We start from the raw sequence: 20,214 nt of genomic DNA, 5'->3' as shown, positions 1-20,214 counted from the left end.
CTTCTTGTCAGGAATTTAGGGGAAATCAGCCTTACCAAAGGTCTAGAGCAAGTGAAAGACTGACCTCACTGCCAGGAGCAAAACAGACCTGGGATTGTCAGTACCTGGTGCATAGTCCTGAAAATCAGACTGATGGGAAAGCTGCTTTCTGATCAGAGCTGCTCTCTTGCTCTTGTATCATGGAGTACATAAATGCAAGCAAGCATTGGGATTTTGAACATAAAGAGATGAAACAGTGGGAACAGATACAGCAAGTGGCACGAAGCCCAGCATTTATGCCAGAAGACTGTTCCATAATCAAGTCTCTGAGCTCACTTGCTTAGAACAGCATGGGTGGCTCACCATCCTTCTACCAAGCAGCTGGATTTGACTAACAACCAGTTTCTTCAAAGGATTCAAATGAGTTCCTGCTGCAGATTCTAACTGACACAGGTCTGTGCTTTCAGCAGCATAGTTCTCCATATGGAAGGGGCCAATGCAGTGGCAAGAGGCAGTTTTGGGGATGAAAGATGTTCCAAGCATTACATTCCCCATTCAGCTGGTCACACCATGCTCACCAGTGGCTCTGTAACAAAGGCTGGGTTTTAATTCAGTAGTGGCTCATAGGAGAGAGCAGTTAGAGGACATGACTCCTCCTGACAGCCCCAAGAAGCCACCCAAGAACTTTGAGATGGGCCAACTCCTCCCTGCCCACATTGCAAACACCACTGTATGGTGGCAAGGGTGATGCTGATGCAGGAGCACTGGGGTCCAACCTCCATCCTGCGCAGGTCATTTTTAGCTTCCAAAAGAAATTTGCTTTGGCAAAGGTTCTAAACTTTAGATCTGAGATAGAGCCTTCCTGTAATACTTTAATCCAATTCTAAGAGATCACACAATTAAACAGGTTTGAGCCAGGAACCAAGTAATTTTCCAATACCTTCTTCTATTGATCCCATGAAGTACTACCAGCTCTTCATGATTATGTGCCAAGCTTGGGTATGTAGTTTGTTTTTGTTGCTCTTGAAATGCACCCTTGCCCACCTCAATATCTGCAGTTTTTCCAGCAGTAGCACAGAACCAGTAGCTGGAAGCAAAACTTTCTGCAATCCAGGTGTGGGGAGAGTGCTGGATATGAAACAGACCACTTCCTACCTGCACAGATCGCGGAACTGGATACCTGCCAAAGATCTTCTGGCTAAAGAGCCAGCAAGATGTTATCCTTTGGTGGTTTCCATGCACTGCTGTGCAGTTTACCTAGAGAGCCACACATCTCTGCAGTGAAACTCAGGACTCTACAGCACAGGAAGTTCAAGTGTAAAGGAACTGTGCAGCAGAAACAAGAGAAGTTGTTTGGGTGGGGTTTTTTCAACAAATAAACTTCACAGTACATCTCCCGAACTAAATCAGAACAAAATAAGTCAAGCCAGTCTATGTTTTAATGGAAAAGACCAATGCCTTAACTACAAAATATATTTAAATACATAAATAAGATACTGTAATAAAAAATAACTGTTTGAACTCCTGTACTGCATAAATACCACATCTGCACTTAAACTCTGATGCTGTCTTCATGGAGCTTTGGTCTGTGTAATATTTCTCACCTGACAACTTAACTACAGCACTACCATCACCCTACAGTGGAGTAGGGGTCTGAATTAACTGCTTGTCATGCATTATCTGCCCAGTGCATGGAATCACTGCCTCTGCACAGCTACTGTTCCTCTCCCTAAGAAGAAGCTGTTCCCACACGCATTATCCTGAACAGTGTGTTGAAGTTGTTGCTTTTTATTGCATCCCGACAAGCACTGATCACTTGTGTTTTAGGTCTGCCAACTGCAAAGAGAAAAAAAAAAGAAGTAAAAAAAACCCAGTTACAAAGTAAGAAACTGGTAAAAACATTCATTTGATCCAGTGTGAAAATTTAGGAGTTTCTTTCAAATCATTTTTAAACACATGATGAAACACCACCTTTTTTCGAGTACATAAAAAAAAAATCCTTTCTTTAAAGAAGAATCCCCGGTAGGACTGCTTTATAAGTGTTTGTTGGAAGGGGAATGCTATAAACATACAAAAAAGAACCTCCTTTCCTGAAGCCCTACAGGACTAATATTGCAGATAAACAGTCCTGCTTAAGTTAGTAGCTGCCTTTTTGTTTTTAAGCAGAATTATAAACTTAGAACTGATGTAATTCTAAAAATATTTTAAAAGTAGTATGTTCAACAGAACTACCAATTTCTGCCTCATTCAGAAATCTGGCAACTATTGATCAAATTGATCTTTCTAGAATTGTGATCCCAGATTATACTGGACACTCACAGTTGACTGTCACATGTAATTGGCTATGACTAAGGAATGAAAGATTATTTCTACTAACTGAGTTTCAGGCTAAGAAGCCTGAAGTCACTTAACTAACCCAGGTGACCTCTGGGAGATATCTTATGCACCTCACTGGGGGTCTGAGACTCCCCTTTGCTTTCAAAAAAACAAAACTTACCACGTAACCGCCCAGCCCTTTGGATTGCCTGATTCACAGCTTTCAGATTATTCAACAACTCTGTGTGATTGTTGCAACGAATTTTGTATTGATTTATTAAATCTCTGTTCAGGTCATACAGCTCACTGTACCGTGTCTTCATGTTTTTCCTGGGGAACAATCAATCCAGTTATTTGCATCTCTGAGGATAAGAAAGTCATTCCTGGTTTGTCAATACAAAGGTGTAGCAATATATGGTTGTGTTGGCCACCACAGTCACCTGCATGTCTTCCAGTTACAAGACAACAGACTTGTCTAGACACGTTGATTATACTCATTATTTTACAAAAAAAACTGAACAGTCTGTTTTTGCAGTTACTTTATCCAACAAGACAAAGTGGAGACAACACTTTGCCCAGTGAAAAGTACCACTGTCCTGTAGTAGCTTGGACCTCTTTACTGCTGCTCTTCAGAGTAAAGCTCAGCATTATCAGGAAACACCAAATCAGAGTGAAAACCTGACACCTAAAATTTCTTTCTTGGTGTTCTCAAAAGTACACACACCACAGATACATTAGAGGGAAGAAGGCAGGAAAAGCTATCTAACATCTCTCACCATCTTGAAGTAAATTCACTTCCCCTGCTACACACAAAGCCCATAACCTTGCCCTCTTGCCTTCCCCTAACTGGTTTCTCACCTAAAAAACCTGACAAGGTTTAAGGAGAGCTCACGGTGAGACCATCAAAGGTACAATTCTACATCAAAAATCATAACTAGACAACTCTTGTATCAAACCAATGTTTTTCTGTGCTCTTTTCTGCCTGAAAAGTGAAGTTTGGTCATTCTAAACCCCAAACACACAAACCAGGAAGCAACTGCTTACAAGTCTCCCAGGAGCCGGGCGTCTTCTGCCTGAACCAGCATGCTGCGGATGAGATTGGAGTGTTCAGCCATGTCAGCAGTGAGTCTCTGATTCACTGTGTGGTGCTCATCCACCTATTCAAGGCAAACAAGTCATGAACAAGGGTCCTTGGCACCCTGGGCACACAAGGGTTCAGGCTAAACCTCAGCCCATGCAACAGGAAATAACATCCCAACCTAACTAACCAGCATTCCTGACACTCTTCTCCTTCCCCTCACTCCCCATTGCAGGAGAAGTAACTTGGCCTTCAGAGGGGGTGAGCATGATGACCCAAACCCAGAGCTCAGTCTCCCAGACAACTTATTTACTTTACCCTAAACAACCAACTGATGGGACCAAGAGCCTGTTTACAGAACAAAAATGGACAGTTGAGTGTGTCCCACAGAATATACAGCAAGCCACTGTGGGCTGATTTCCACAACAAAGATGCAGTTTAGAAATCCTCTCATAAAAAAAAACCCCAGTGACTGCTTATCTGCCTACTTAGAAATGTCTGAAGTCTCCTCACCTTCACCAATACTTTCCGCAGCTCCTCAAAATACGCAGGAAAATCTGCTTCCACCTGCAAATCTTCAATGGCCAGGAAAGAAGCCATTGACTGGATAATGTCACCAGCTAGATCAATATCATCTGTGTTGATGGAAATCTGTCAGAAAGGAAAGCAAGCCTAGGCTCAAAGCAAGTCCTTTTATCAAGAGGGCATGGGCAAGCTCTACAGCTTTCAATAGACAAGATGACACTGATTTCAAAGGGGCTTTTATTCAGGTTTGGGATAGAGAGGCATCTGTGCACACAGGACCAGTGCATAAGTTACAGGCAGCTTTGTGCCTCATATTATGGCTCCTGGAAACCATTCTGTGAGGAAATAATTTCTCTCCTTCCTACAGAGTCACAGGGTAAGCAGTTTACTTCACTAACAGGCTCTGGAATTTTAGCCACTGACAGTAAACAGACACAGAAGTTTCCAAATTGCTGGGTATTTTCTCTGCCTCTTTAGTCATCCTTCACTTTTACTGCCTCCTACTGGCAGTGCGGGTATACTGTTTTACTGGAGTATCATTAAAGGGTTGTTCCCCTTGTCTAGGGAGCTACTCACCTCTCCACCAGGCTTGATTCTGATGCAGAGCTGACCTGCATTACGAAGGGAAGTGAAGCAAACCTCAAAGGGAGCGCTCTGAAACTCTGCATCCTCTGGCAGCAAGAAGCTCTGATTCAGCCACATAACGATCTTGCAAAAATAAAATTAAGAGCACTGGCCATCCCTTGTGTTGAAAGCCTCAGGAACCACACAATGTCCCTGCACATGATGTGCACCAGAACACTCTGTTCAGGGTACCCCAGAAATTTCATTTACTATATTTCATCCCATAACCCCATGTCATGAACTTGCTAGAATAAGGACAGTTGAATCCTTGCACCAAAGCTGACTATTCCTAAAATAATCAAATCCAACAATCAGAGACTGCTACAAAACTGAGTCACTACCTGTGCACTGTGCTGCCTTTTTCCTGTTCTCTGCTCATTTACAAAATTCAACACTCACTCCAGGTCTCCTGCCATCAGCAGGCACACATCAAACAAGATAATATCTGAAACACCTTCTGATCTCAGGCCTTCAGTTCCTGCAGGAATTCCTGATATTTGGAATGCCTCAACTAAGTCATCTTTTAAAGACAGAAAAAAGCAGGGCTGACTTGAAATACACAGACTCCAAAGGCCAGTAGCGCAGTTCACTGCATAATTTTTCCTTTGATATTGGAAATCTCAAGCTGATTGCAAACCCTCTACCTATACAAGACTTGAAAGCAGTAAGAAGAGCAGAAACTCACCCTTTGTGGCCTCTCATTCATGGTACAGTTAACAAAGCTCAGGGGCTCTGTGGCCAAGTCTGGGCTGCTCAGGGCATACATGGAAAAGCGGGGAAGCTGTCTTGTCAACTCAAATACATGGAACTGTGTGCTGGAAGCAACCCAATGGAAAAACAGTTAGTAACACAGCAGGGATCCACCTACTGCAATGGTAGGTCTCTGATTCTCTTTTAGCTAGGGACTGACATGCATAGTTTCCAGTTACATAATCAGCTGCTTACTGCTTCCCCGGAAGAAACATAAACTTGGAAATTCCAGGCTTAACACGAGGTTGTATGATTCCTCCCTATTGCTGTAATTTTCAATAATCCTCCCACCGAGGTATACTCTCTAGGCTAATACATTTACCATTTTACTATATGATTGGATATTTTCTTTACAAGTTCAGTAAGTCTTATTAAAAGCAATAATAAAGGCAAATAGAGAAAACAGAAAGGGAATCCAGTCCTCCACAGTCTCTGCAGTGGGTGCTGAGCTGCTCTCAAAATATTCCTCCCTGTTCAGGGAAAGAATGCTGCCTCCTCAGGCACCAACAGCTCTGGCACATGTGAGCAGGAAGAAAGCTGTTTTCAAGGGTATATGAAGAAATATTTTATTTTCTACAGAGAGATGTTTCTATTGGAGACTGGAAAAATGTTGTCTTGAAATCAAGCATGTGTTACTTCCTATTTGCCCTAAAGCCAAATGGGTTCAGGGTTACTTTACAGCTTGAGAGACAAAGCTGTGTCTCCAGGCTTGCTCAAGTACTCCATCCAGAGCAGCCACTATCCAGGCCCCAGCCCCTTGGGGATGACAGGAGTTTCTTCATCTCTTGATTCCCTCCACATACCCACAGTAAGACATCCCCTGGACAAACATGTATTCCTTCCCTAAAGGCAGAACCAGAACACAATAGATCACAGTGATTCCAGATAATTTAGGCTTTGTCTGGAAAAGAACTCAATGCCACAGGTGCATCAATGTTTTAAGAAGGCATCCTAGCTCTCTTTTCAGTAAGACAAAGAAATGAGGCATCCAGGAATTAATGGTGGACTTCCCATGGGACAAGCATGAAACCACATTATTGCTGTTTCCTGGTCCCACAGTTCTGGAGATCAGCAGAGATCACACCACAAAACTCACCTGTTTCGGTAACCCACAAAGGCTTTGATATGCAAATCCACAGGGACATCTTTGGGTGGAGTAAGGGGAACACGAATGCAGCCTGAGAGGTTCTGGAGACTGGGATGGACCACATGGCTCTCTCCTTCAAATATGCCCTCAGCAAAGATCAGCACAGCACGGATGATTGTGTCTTAGCAACAGGAAGAAAAAAGCAGTTCCCAAATTAAAAGCTGTCCTCTGGCAACAAACCGCCACTGTTCTCAGAATTAAGCATGTTCAACTCCTTACTTCCCTCCTCTGAATTGTTAAAATATCCCAGGTGACCAGGATTACCACATCTGGACTTGAATGCAACCTAGCATGCCTGGTGCAAGGTAAATTTGCTGTCTTGGGGTAGTTTCAGTTTTGCATGTAAAGCCAGCCGAGATCCAGCTGCATTCATGCAACACCCTCACAAATGCAGCTGTGGGTTGGTGTTTACAGTCAACACAAAGTGCTGCAGGGATCATCAAGGCTGGTTTCATCCAAGTTAAATGTTAATTGCCTCAGAAAATAACACATAATAAGAAACAAATTCTATCAAACTCTCTCCCCTAAGACCCATCCAAGGAACACAGTTTGATTCAAAACTCTGTGAAAGAAACCACAAAAGGGACATTACAGACAATAAAGGGGAGACATTCAAATTACCAGCTAAATATAACCAAAAATTTGCATGATTTTACATGAAGTAAGTATCAATGGTTGCAGATTACCACTCACCATTTGTGGTGGAAATACACAGCTCCACATGGGCAGACTGGCTGTCAGAGCCCAGATTAACTGAGAGGGCTGTCTGGAGTTGAGTGTTTGCTGGAATCACACCTCTCTGCCCATCAGCTTCCTTCAGCTGAGTGTTTGATTCAGCCTGTTACGAAACACACACCCATCAATATCATAATTTCAAGATTTTCATTCAAAAATCCTAGAAAACGTATGCACAAGTTGGTTCTCTTTTCTTTCAGAAGAAGGTCACATCCCAGACACTTCCAACTAGCTATGAATAGTGGTTGGATTAGGCATGGAGCTGTGGACACTTGGGCTACAATGTGTTTGAGTGCTTTACCATGGATGGACCTCAGCTCTGTATGAAAACCCTTACTAAAAAAAAACTTATTTTGATTTTAAACACAATTTTACAGAATTCCAAGCTTTGCTGTACAAGTAAAGAGTTTGCTCTTTCCTCAGACTATTTTTTTAAATGTACACCATCAAGCCACAAGCGTGATTCAAGCTGGCAGTGCTCCCAGCCCTCACCCAGTAACCTGATCCTCTCACACAATCCCCATAAGCCCAAGATGGCTTATGCACTGAAAACTATAATTTGCAGTCATAAGCCAAAGCACAAGGCTGAAGGGAATCCAGCTCTAAACACAACTGCTCTGGCAAGAAGAAGAAGCAAAGAAAAGTATTATTAAAATACAAAAAACAAGTTCTGAACTTGCACAAGGAGCAAGCCAATTGCAGAGGCAGGAGCCCCCAGCAGGCAATCTCACTGCATCCTGACAAGCTACAGCTCTGACTTGTCTGGACTGCCCCACAACTGCTTCCCAGATTACTTTGGATTTATACCAACAGGAAGGTGTGTTTTGGCCCTACACATCATTTAAACAGTACCTTTGCATTTTCCTCATAATTTTTCAATTCCAGCAACAGATTTTGTTTCTTCTGACTAAGTTCTCGGATAAGATCCTGCTCAGCACTTGTATCCATTAGGTTCCCTTTCATTTCCTCACTTCCTGGCAGATAGCCTCGAACTGTACGAAAATAAAACATAGCCCATTTCAGCAAAGACCTCAACAGCCTGCCCAGAACTTCAGTTTCTGTGGCATGACTCCCTTGTACCACCTCTGCAGTTCTGGTCTTCATCTAGTACCATTAAGCTGAAAGCCTGAGAACTGATAATTGATTTAGACCCACAGAGGCTCTCACCTTCTTGGTGACTGGGGAAAGAGAACAGCACATTAAAAAAAAAAAACCAAACAAAAAAAACCCCACATGTCTTTAAGCTGCACTTACCTGACTACACAAGTGCAGCACCCAGACCTTTTTGCAAGAGGATTCCCACTGCAATCATTCTTTCAGGTGCTTAGGCAAGTTTACAATTATGCAAAATTAATAAAATGTGTACCTGGATTTCTAGAGCTGGTCAGAGGAGTTGCTGTCTGGAAGTGACTGTAAGTCACTGTTAATCAGCCGGTAAATGAGATTTACTCACATCAGTTTTTCCCCAAATCAAGGGATACTTCACTTCAAGGGGTAAGACTTGTTCCCCAGTAGCCCAGTGGAGCACAGAGTTATGTAAATACCTCTGTCTGTGGAGACAGAGGACCTGAACAGGTGATGATACAACTTCCATTTTGCTCTAAGGCTGTGTGCCCTGATTGCAGCTCTGACAATGAAAGCCAGGGACAAAAATCTTTTACCTGGGAAGAACATGCTGCCTGACTGCGAACGACTGCTGCCCTGTAAAAAGCTGCAAGAAACTTGAAATCATTCAGCTTGCACACTGTCCTCCGATGAAAGGACACACTTTATTATTTCTGAGTGAATCATTCATTTAAAATGAGAGCAAGACCAAAACTACTGCAACACAGGAGAACACCTCATGTGAAAGGATGCTGGTCCCAAACAGAGCTCTAATAACATTGTCTATATAACCCCAGCCACACTAATTACTAAGGCCTAAAGGGATCCCCATCACACCAAGGCTTGTTTACAGTGGACCCATCAAAAAAGGATGATCATGTTCAGTGATACCAACCTACATAACTCTGCTAGGACAAAGCTCTCCAGAACTGCTTACAACGCTCCCCTTCAGTAAGCTTGGGAAAAAGGTTTATAAGCCCAAGTGCAGCAAATCCCCACAGCCTGTGATTAAGACAGACAGCAAAACACTCTACTATTTAACAAGGACAGGCTTTTGTTTCAAATGGGTTGTGCCAGACCTGCTTGTCTCAGGCCACTGACGCCAAGGAGTCGGATAATCACACCAGTGTCTTTCCTGAAGCCATCCCTGTAAATTCATACTGAGCTTATTTAAATCATCCATGATCATATTTATGTCCACTCACAATAATGAGGTCTGACTTCTTGAATGCATGGTGGGATAAATCCACCACTTCTCCAGTCTCAGGATAGCATTTTCCAGGAAACGAAGTGCTGTTAACATCTAAAATTTCTAATATAAAAACTCTTCATGCGCAGAAGAAAACCAAAACACACACACCCTTAGTTCTTAGTTCACCTTTACCTACTGTAAAGTGGCCAAAGAATTAAAACATAGAAAAAAAAGATTTCCTATACATTCACCTATTATAATGTAGCCTGAAGAACCAGTGTCTGCACTGAATATCATTATCTTTGCATTAGGATGGGGTTTCTTCCATTAGACAAATGAATTTTGATGGTTTCTTGGATCATAATGAAACACACGCTGATTCTCACAGAGAAGGCAATATTCAAAATCCTGTTTGCAGATAGCGTAACTCAAAATTCCCTTAACTGCACATAAAGCAAAGGTAATTTGGCACATAAAACTGTTGGAACCAAAACGATGTTTAGCTAACCTGAGATGATGTGATGTGCCTGATACTGCTGTGTATTACATTAATATCCTGGACAATGCTTTTACCTTCACCATCAATTGAGCAGCAGATTAACTGGGTGCTCCCATCCATTCTGTAATCCCCCTCCACCAGTCCTGCAATCGAGGAAGCGAAGTTGTCCTTAAAGATCACCTCCCCAGTCCGGTCACTGCGTGCATCAATCTGGAACAAGAAGTTCCAAGTTTCAGCATGAAGAGAAAAGCCAACTCCAAAACATGTGTCATGCCATACCCTGAGCTGTTAACTGAATGCATGCTCTGCGCACAGAACTGCAGGTGAAGTTGAAGCTCTGCTCATCCAAACACCACACATGAAAAAAGTACTATCAAGAAATGACCTCTAGGCAGACTCCAGAAGGAGCTAGAAGGAACTTCTCTTCAGAGAAGAGTTACAAAACTATTAAAGGAAGGAAATAAAAGCGACTGCAAGTCTGTACTGGAAAGGTTATGCACATCTGATGCAGCAATGATGGGACTAAACCAGAAATAACTTTAATGCAGTATTTACAACCTCTTGTCTCAGCTGCAGCCCTTGTGTGGTGAATTTTTATACATAAATACCACAACCTTCAATTATCTTTCGTTCGATAAGGAGGGTGACGTGGGCTCAGTTCCATGCACTGTGTATTTTCAAAAGCACAGCTCACAGCATTACTCTTTCTAGGAGCTATGAACTGTTTCAGACCAACAAATTGGGTAGAGACTATCAGTGGAAAAAAACAGGAGCAAAGCAAGGAGAAGATCTCTCTTCAGCAGTGTTAACAGTAATCCAATGTAAGTTACAACACATCTGGGCTCCAGCCTGCCAGCTTGATATGAAGTTATTAAAGCGCCACAGGCTAATGAGAGTAATAAGAGGTGTGAAGAAAAAAAGCACAGCTTTACAGAAAAACCTGGCAAGCTGCATCCAGGAGAGATGTGGCAGTTAAAACAGTCATTTCTGGGAAAGGGGAATACCAAGGAACAGGCTTAAAAGACTAAAACTGAGCTGTATAGAATGCCTCTGCATAAAACGAAATAATGCCTGATTTATCCTTCTACAGTCAAGACTGATGCTCCTCTCCTATTACATAACTCTTTGTCTTCCCTGCAGTTTGGGAACACTGAGAACATGCTGCAGAGGATTATTAGAGTGTCCTCAAGAACACACCTGAATAGACACTCAAAAACTCTAGGATGTGGTATATGATCTCTGCTGCCAGGGAAACAACTTGCCACACCTTAGAAATTGACTCTGAACTAAGCAAGGGAAGCAGCTTTTCTCTGATCTTGCACTTGGCACAGGACTCACCAGGCAAACTAGGTTTACTGCAATATATCTGCTGTGCTCAGGTTTCTAAGTCTTTTTCATTTTTTGGTTGTTTTTCTTCAGATAACACAGCCCCCATTATCTACAGCTCCTCATTTCCCCCCTATCTAAACTCACCTTGCCATTAGACCAGCCAGTGATCAACTCACACACTCCATCAGAGTTCAGGTCAAATGCATGTATGCTCACTGCTTGATTTTTTGACTGAGGGCAGAAAAGAGAGAGCAAATTAAGCTTCGGTATGTTCTCTGAACTTCATATGCTTGCCACTTGCAAAACACTGGACTCTTAAAGACTACAGAGAGTACAGAAAGAAACACAATTATACCTCTTAACAGGAAGCATGAATATTACTATTTCTAAGGTCACAGACACCTGTGACATTTTAGCCCTTGTGCTATCAATCTAGGACACTGCTTTCAAAGGACCTGATCGTTCCTTTAAAAACATTTCCATCCTAGTAGATGATTAGAACTCACAAAAGCAAAGGGCAAAAAAACAAATCCTCTAGGAAAAAAGTATCAGGGCCTCAACAATGTCACAAAATTAGACTACTGAGGATAACCATGAGCCTCATCCTGCTTCCTCTTGAGGAATCTTCTTATTACTATTAAATACACTATACTGTTTTATATTAAGAATATTACAATCAGGAAAGGATCTAGCCAAATCGATTTGCTGGAGCAGGAAGTTGCTATTGATGAGAAAAATTAAGCTTTAACATAGACAATGCAAGATTTCAGTTTGTGAAAAACAGTTTATTGATTCAACCAGAGGATTTTCTAACACAAACTTGAAGGTCTCTTGTTAAGCTGAAGAATCCCTAAGTGTATGGTTGTATCCCTGCTGTTTAAACTACCACCAACAGCCCACAAGTACTGCACAAACCGACCTCTTATTTTACATTAACTTATAAAAACAGGTAGATTTTGTAGGAACAAAATTACATTAAGTTCTCTGCTCAGCAAAGTTCACCCAAGGGTAACATCAGAATGACCTGAAATTAGATACCAAGTCTCCTGGCAGCCTTCAAGCTTCCAGTGATGATACTCCAACAGTGGACTAACCTTAATCCTCCAGTAGCGTGCTGACTTGCTGTAAACTCCCACGGTGCCATTGGCAAGAGCGTAGGCAAAGCGACTGCCATTCATGGGGCTAAGTGCTGTGACAGTCTGGTGGGGACAGGAGGGACAGAGAGGACACAGCAGTGAGAACTTGTGGGAACAGGCTATAGATCTATATCATATGAATCCTATATTCTTTAAATAGTAAGTAAGTCTGTTGTAGGAAGCACTGAATACTGAAGTAACTACTTCTAAGAATCAGTCTGAAATCACTGAAGGCCTTGTAGGATTTCCTCACACAAGCTGCATTGCCAGTGTTATGACACGTTTCAGCAAGGATTGCAGAACTGCCCTCAAATTGTGGACTTCAACCAACTATTTCCTACCACAGGCAGCAAAACAATTGCTCATAGGATTCCTGCGGTCATCAGTGCTAACACACTATCACTGAGAAACTACACACAATATTCCTTAAGCTTAAGGAGCTGATGATGACAGAGGTTCAACTTTGGGTTAGGAAAGCCCCAGAGATACTATTGGTAGAAAATCTTTGGCCAGTACTAGTAAGATAAAAATTAAAAACTCCCACAGCTGGACTTCTTCGGAACACAACTGGAACACCAGGCTAGGTGTCCTACCTGAACAAGCTCTGGGGAAAGACTTAACAGTCATAACTTGGCCTGTTTCCTCACTCCTTTTAAGACTCATTCCTTACTGAGCTAAGGTTGTCAGGGCTTCAAAATCAGGTTTTTCCACACACTGATACTAGAGATTTTAATGTCAGGAGGAACAGTTGCAATCATCTGTCTGGTCTTCTGTACAACACAGCACAACAGACTTCCTTAAATTAAATTCTTCCCCAATTTCTTATGTAAACTCATCTGACTGTGCTCTTTGGATGTTTTACCACAAAACTTTCTTTCCAAACCATTTAACTTTTCCTCTCACAATCTTCTGCAGAGTCTTTCCTAAATACCAAACTAAATTGTGAGCACGCAGTAAGGACAGAAAACCACAGCAACATTCAGAAATTCAAAGGTAACAATAAACCCAAATTTATTGTCCATTTATAAGAATCACAACAGTCTACAGCTTCAGCTTCACCAAAGTGATTAAACACAGAAAATTAAAACTATCCAAGACTTCCAAACTAAAAATAATGTACAAAGACACTGTTCCCAGAATTTATCTTCCTAAAAGGAAAGGTTTAGGTTCAGCTATGTCCTTTTATATTAGAACAGTAGAATTTGTAACAGGCCTCCTATGACTGCAGGTGTGAATTCAAAACAATTCTACTGAGGATCTGGAAATAACACACTTGAGAGTGACAGACCTTTAGCATCCCTTTAACTAGAACTATCCAATGACCAGACTAGCTATTGCACAGAAAGCAGGACATATTACAGGCCCAGTTCTAATTGTAGTGTTAGCAACAACCTCCTTTTCCAGAACAGTGCCTGGCTTTGTCTTTTATAGCTCTTCATAAGTGGTTTATTAGCTAAGCCTTTCAGTCCCATCTTGGGCAGCAGGGAAGCCTCAGATCTTTAAGGACAAAGGTCTGTGACCTTCCTCTACCTTGGGTCCAGAAGGGCCATGAGAAGACTGAAAACACTTCTAAATGCAGTGATAAGGATATTTTACTCCCTTCCTAAAAAACAAAACCAGTGGGCATCTTCTCTCAGTTCTTAAGCTAAACAGCAACTCCTACACCTTTTATTTATCCCTCTGTAAACCTATCTGCCCCATTCCTTATTTTAGTCACCATAGCTCTTTTTACCAATTGCAATATGATCTTCCAGTTTTGCCTGGGCATCCCCCTTCTACCCTGCCATGCACTGTCTGGGTATACACACAGGGTCAAATTACATCATCATAATTGCATCAAGAACATTTGAGGAAAACTGTAGAAGACATCCATTTACTCAGAGGACACTAAGAACTTCAATCACAAACCAGCAACCTTAATTACCCTTGCGCAGAGTCCTGACTGTCAGCCAAGAATAGTCACATTTCTCAGTGGGATGAAAGGTTTGTAAATAAAGAAAGCAAAAAGCCCCCTGCATAATGAAAGACATTAAATTCAAACTTTTGCAGTTCAAGCAGAACAGATACTGTGCCAAATAGTTTAGTAACTACATAACTACACAATAAATCTGAACCAGAGAAGCTTTATAGTACACAATACTTTCAGCTCTGTCAGCATGATAATAAACATTAGCCAGTAAAAATTTACCTCTGTCTCTGACATTTCTGCCACAATCTCATCTTCTTTAAACACACGGATGTCAAAATCTTCAGAGCCAACAAGAAGCTGAAAAAAAATAGTGTTCCTTAAAAATAATTATTCAAGCTAAGGCAGCAAGCACCAGGATCCTGAGGAAAAATTAATATTTCAAGTCCAGCAATTAAGAGGTTTCAACAGATCTCTGAAATGTTGCCAGTGTTGCACTGAAGATCCCTCACTTAAAAAAAATACAACCATACAAACACACATAAAAAATAAGACAAACCCAAATGAATCCAAGTATCAGCCATCTCTGCTCCTCCAACCTAAGTGGTGGCTGCCTCTACTCCGAAGTAGGAGTAAAACTGGCTTTATCTTCATGTAAACGATTATACCAATAGGCATTGAATTGGGTCTTCTGCATCCTCACTCCTTATTATTTCCTACATTTTAGTTCTTTTCCTGTTTCCTAGTTCACCAGGTTAGAAGGCATTAACTGGAAAGGAGCCCAGGGGAAATGTTCATACTGAAAATGGTGATAATTGGGAGGTTCTCTTTTGCAAATTAAGAAACCAAGGAACAGATATGCTCAGTGCCTTGTCCATAAAGTCATCCATCAGACCAATGACAAACAGAATTACAAATCAAAGTCTAAAACCTGGTAGTTTTCCCCACTGGAACCCATGAGCCTTTCATCTTTACTTGGCAAAAGAAATACAAATCCATAACAAAGTTGGATTCTTAAAAAGATTAAAGGCTTTTTTTCTTCCCAAGTAAAGATGTTTCAGATTATGTCAACCTAAAGCCACCAAGCTAAATCTACTGAAATATTTGCAGCAATTACCACATTTAAGAAGCACAGATTTCTTGACAAAGTTGCAACCAGCAAAAGACAACCAGATAAAAGCACACAATCCTGAAACAATTACTGGTGATGCTGTATTTTCCAGAGGTGCCTAGATTTTTTTTTTTTTAGCTTGATTCACCACATCCACATCAGTGACTTTCATTCCACTGGACAGAAATTTGAAAGAGCAAGTTAAAGTTCTGCCCCACAGGTCTTTTGCAATATGGCAGAAAGTAACCTTCATCAATCTAAAAATCCTGAGGAAGGTAGTGACAAGTTAGTTCTGTTAGCTACTAAAAGTATATTTATGCAGCTTTAAAATCAGTCAATTTTAAATGTAAACATGTTTTTACTGGGGCAGAAAGAACAGAAATGAAGCTAGCACAGTCATTTACCAGGTAAGACACAAAGTGATAATTTACGAAGCTGCTTCTGTGCATTTTCTCAGAACTTCAAGTTTTAAACCGGAGGCAGTTTCACAAAAGCCACATATAAAAGTAAATAAATAGGTTAAAACTCTTTAAAATCACCTAGATAATTAAGATCAAAAAGAAGCCTGAAAACATCTCAGTAAATGCACGTTTGGGTAACTGGCCCAACAAGTTAGTCAGATATTGTATGCAGCTCTACTCAGCTCAAAGTAGCACCAGATTACACCAACTGCTGAGAATGAACTTCTATCAAGCAGAAAAATACAGCAAAACCCACTTAAAAGCACAAGTGCAAACCATTTGCAATTAGTGCCATAGATCAGTTTCCTGGTTTCTGAATTCTTTACACTGTCTCTGCTTTCTATAACACCTCTTAGCACATTAAAAAAATGCAGAGGAGTTGTGCAGAAATTGATTTGAAAATTTGAAACCATTTCACTTCCTAAAGAACACAATCAAGCAAGGTGTGCATCAGTTTAGTTCTTATAAAACACATGAAAACTGTTGAGGCTCTTTCCACATCACTATTACATAACCCAATTGGTATTTCAAATTAGGATTTTTCAGGAAGTAAACAAAGAAGCTCAAATAATTATGTTTAAAGTCTTAAGACAGATGACAAAAGTAAGTATTTTTAGCATCATTTTATAATGATTTAACTTCATATTGATTTGCATCTGACATATACTAGGAAGCCATTACTCTTCTTGAAGATTCATATCTAGAAGCACAATTGTTAATTTTGGATGAAGAAACACTTCCAAAAGAGAATGCCATAAAAATTCACAATTTCACCCATCTCTTGCAGCTTGCATGATCAGAATGGCAGCTGTTTCCTATTGTTTGTCTCATATCATTATCAGCAAAATGTGTGTTACAAGTTACTGTCATTTTAAATCAGCAAAGCAAAGAGTATTTCATTTCCCCATGTCGCTTTAAGGAAACAGAAGGGCTGGATGTGAAGACAGATTTCTCCATTTTACCAACTGTAAGTGAAGCTTTTCAAAAGAACAGCTTTTTGAAAGTTCACTTTTACATATAAGCCTGCAAGTTGTTTCTCTGAAATTTAAGAATTCATAACCACATTCAAGAAATACCACTGAAATAGATGCCTTGCAACTGATGATGAAAAGCATCTCATTGTATTGCTCCTGGCACAAAGAAAAATGAGAAACTAACTGGTGATATAAGTCAGTTGTATTTGATAATCTAAGTTCTTTTATTATCATTTCACTGCAAGACCACAAGAGCAGCTGAATCCATGTGTAAATGGTCACAAACCTCAGTTTTCCCATCATCATCGAAGTCACACAGTGCTAACGAACGAACATTGTCTCCAGTAACCTGCAAAGAGGACAGTACTCAGTGATGGTCAAAGCTCTCAGAAGCTGCATTATTTTTATTATCTCAACTGCAACAGAACAGCTGACACAACCAGTGCTCAAGCAACATCTGAGTGCACTGAATACATGGCCAAAACACAGTTTAAGGCCTGAGATAAATTAAGAACAATCAGCAACTAAACTGTTATCATATTTTAAAAAATCAAGATTTAGTGTCATTGAAAGAATATTCTACTAACTTCAAAACTATTATGCATGTCCTTACCGTCCAAAAACGGTCATTTCCTTCATAATCAAAGCCCTGCAGGGCACAGTTTCCACCAATAATAGCGAGTGGAGGTGAAATATCTCCCAGCTTTCCAAGAACTATTGCATTGGCTCCATCTGAAACCTACAGAGAAGCATTACAGGAAAAAGAAACAGCAGGCAGTAATACATCAGAGCACACAAGGGAAGAAGAGAGCTTCCAACACTATCACTGTCCATTTAGCTGAGCTCTGAATGCCTATTTTTTTTTTTGTAATTTGGTCTTGCTAGGGGATGTGACATATGAATGCAATGTATGTCTGTATGTGTGAGAGTAAATTTTCCCATATTAATTTTGAAATACTGCAGATATTCCAGAGACAAAACATTCCGAATATAGCAGCAGGAATAATGCATAGCACAGACACACAATTAATTGACAAAGTAATGGAAAAACTGTAATCTTTACAATTCCAAGAAACAGAAAACGATGGCGGTACTAAAAAAAGCAGACAGCTAAACGAACTTGCCTCTCTGTAAAACAAATCCGAGTTGTTATATACATCATAAGCCAATAAATTAGTCTGTGTTCCAACCAGAAGACAATCATAACCCAGCTGAGGGTTCAGCACTCCCGAAGTCAGACAAGTGATCCCTTGATTAATGTTCAGAAGAGAAATGTCTGAATCTTGGTTACTTTGCACCATTCGATTTGTGTTTGTTCTCTGCCCTCGGGCATGAGGATTGTGAATAAAAACCTGTAGAAACAAAGATACAAATATTAACACAACACATGTATCTGTTTGCATACAAACAGTAAAGACTATTGTTTAGATAATAACTGTGATGGGAAGAAGATATTCCCTCAACCTAAATGAGGACAAAAGACTGTGGGTTTTACTGACCATAGCATTTCTCACAGTTATTCTTTAAACTATACTAGAAAAAGGGAAATGGCAGGAAAAACAGTGCTATGGCCAGTGGAGTTGCAACATCATTGTTTTGTTTGTTTCTGAAAATGACAAGTCTTCACAGTAAGGCAAAAATAGGAAACCAAAGGGAACAACAACAAACTAAACAAATTAGCTCCAACTGGCAGCAATATTTGCAAAATACCCGAAACATTTAGGACAATTTCCCTGACACATATCTGTAACCTCCATCTGTAGGTGAACGTGGTTAATTTAAATAGGATGAATGATAAACATGGTTTTACTCTCACTGACCAATACTCAAGACACTGTAATTGCCTGGAGCCAAGTCAGAGGATCACAGCCTCAACAGCTTGATTTTTGGCTGTGCAGTCTGTCCCTCAGGCAAGCCCTTGTTCTATGCTGTGCCTAAAGGTGCCGAAATAAAATCAAATAATGCTGGGAAACATCACAGATGAACCCTGTTTGTATTTCCAACCTAAGTGCCTCTGTGAGTTTATGCTTCAACCTATGCTTTATTAGTCAGGTTGTACTTAATCCTGTTTTGTTTATGTTTCTAACTCAAACAGAGCACACAGGATGCTCTCTGCTCCCGTCAGGCTGTTTGCGCATCACCCACAGAAGCCTCGGCCCCGTTATCAGCACAGAGCTTCGTTTGTAACAGTGCCAAGGCTCACTGCTGTGAAAACTGCATGGTAAAACCCATGGCTTCAAAAAATCCCGCTGTCTGCTAGAAAACCTGAGTTTCCTTGGCGACTTGGGTTTGTGAAGTGGATCAGGCTGGAAGAGCCACAGAAGTCACCTAGTTCAAGCTCCTGCTCCAACAGGGTCCCCCAGAGCGTGTTACTCCAGATTGTGTCTAGACAGCTTTTGAATATCCCCAGGGCTGGAGACTCCGCAGCCTCTCTGGGCACTTCTGCTACCGCTCAACTTCGTCACCTGCTATTAATGTTTGCAAGCTCCCTGCGGCAGCAGAGCGAGGCTTCCAGCATCGCGTCCCCGTGCCCGCACGCAGCTCCAGCGCCTGGGCCGGGCCTGGCCCTGCGGAGGGGCACGGGCCCACAGCTCCGGGCTCGGCTCAGCCCTGGCGCAGGGGAGCCGGCGGGGGTTAGCGCAGCTTCGACCCTTCCACCGGGCCAGGCCGCGCCGCAGCCGCCGAGGATGCTCCTGCCCCGTTACCTTGCCCGCCTGCGTGGCGGCCGCCAGGCAGGGGTGCGTCCCGTCGTACCGGCCCAGCGCCACCATGCGGGGCAGGATCTTGTGCTTGAGCTTCAGCGTGAACACGGGCACCAACATGGTGGGCGAGGGGCCGCGGGGCAGGACGGGGCGAGGGAAGCCGGGCCTGGCCGGGCCGCGGGGCCGCCGCTGAACCACCGGCACCGGCACCGCGCGCGCACGCGCAGGCGACGCGTCAGCGGGAGGGGCGCGGCCCGAGGAGCGGCCGCGGGGGGGCGCTGTGGGGCCGGGGGGGCGGTGTGAAGGGGGGACGGGGGGCAATGGGGGAGACGGGGTGGGACCGGGGGGGGACATCTGGGGGAGATGGGGTAGGACTGAGGGGACATCTGGGGGAGATGGGGTAGGACTGGGGGGTGCAGTTGCAAAGGTCAGGGCAGCTAGAGGTGAACTGAAGTGTAGGACTGGAGGAGGTGGGTGGCACTCACAGAGATACAGGGGTGTGCAACTGGAGAGACTAGGGTGCGTCTGGGAGAGCTGGAGTGTGGGATTAGGGGGCCAGGAGGGCAAATGCAGAGGTTAGAAGAGCTGAGGGGCAGTTTGGGATGCAGGGGGCAGTTGGGGAGGTGGGGGCAGTTGGAGGTGTGGA

The 20,214-nt window shown here is 42.2% G+C and overlaps 1 protein-coding gene across 1 annotated transcript; it reads right to left on the bottom strand.

Moving 5' to 3' along the window:
- Window positions 1–632: 632 nt before the first annotated feature.
- BBS2 (Bardet-Biedl syndrome 2) lies at window positions 633–19,688 on the bottom strand. Its single transcript, XM_062499931.1, has 17 exons — window positions 19,572–19,688; window positions 17,991–18,218; window positions 17,480–17,605; window positions 17,153–17,215; window positions 14,603–14,680; window positions 12,373–12,477; window positions 11,423–11,509; window positions 10,024–10,159; window positions 8,007–8,146; window positions 7,113–7,257; window positions 6,369–6,540; window positions 5,208–5,337; window positions 4,475–4,606; window positions 3,887–4,024; window positions 3,340–3,452; window positions 2,477–2,625; window positions 633–1,815 (listed from the first exon to the last, which is right to left on the bottom strand). The coding sequence occupies exons 1-17, from the start codon at window positions 19,686–19,688 to the stop codon at window positions 1,709–1,711; spliced, it is 2,166 nt and encodes a 721-aa protein (XP_062355915.1). The 3' UTR covers window positions 633–1,708.
- Window positions 19,689–20,214: the final 526 nt, after the last annotated feature.

The sequence above is a fragment of the Cinclus cinclus genome, chromosome 11 (assembly GCF_963662255.1).
Source record: "Cinclus cinclus chromosome 11, bCinCin1.1, whole genome shotgun sequence".
NCBI lineage: Eukaryota > Metazoa > Chordata > Aves > Passeriformes > Cinclidae > Cinclus > Cinclus cinclus.
This window is presented reverse-complemented; position numbering and strand designations above follow the sequence as displayed.

Bases quoted from the DNA above. Each gene is read 5' to 3' on its own strand.
- BBS2 (XM_062499931.1), bottom strand. From the start codon at position 19,688: ATGTTGGTGCCCGTGTTCACGCTGAAGCTCAAGCACAAGATCCTGCCC. The intron at 3,453-3,886 runs GTGAGGAGACTT...TGCCTTGAATAG, and splicing joins TGCGGAAAGTATTGGTGAAG to GTGGATGAGCACCACACAGT. The intron at 2,626-3,339 runs GTAAGCAGTTGC...ATTGTTCCCCAG, and splicing joins GCCCGGCTCCTGGGAGACTT to GAAAAACATGAAGACACGGT.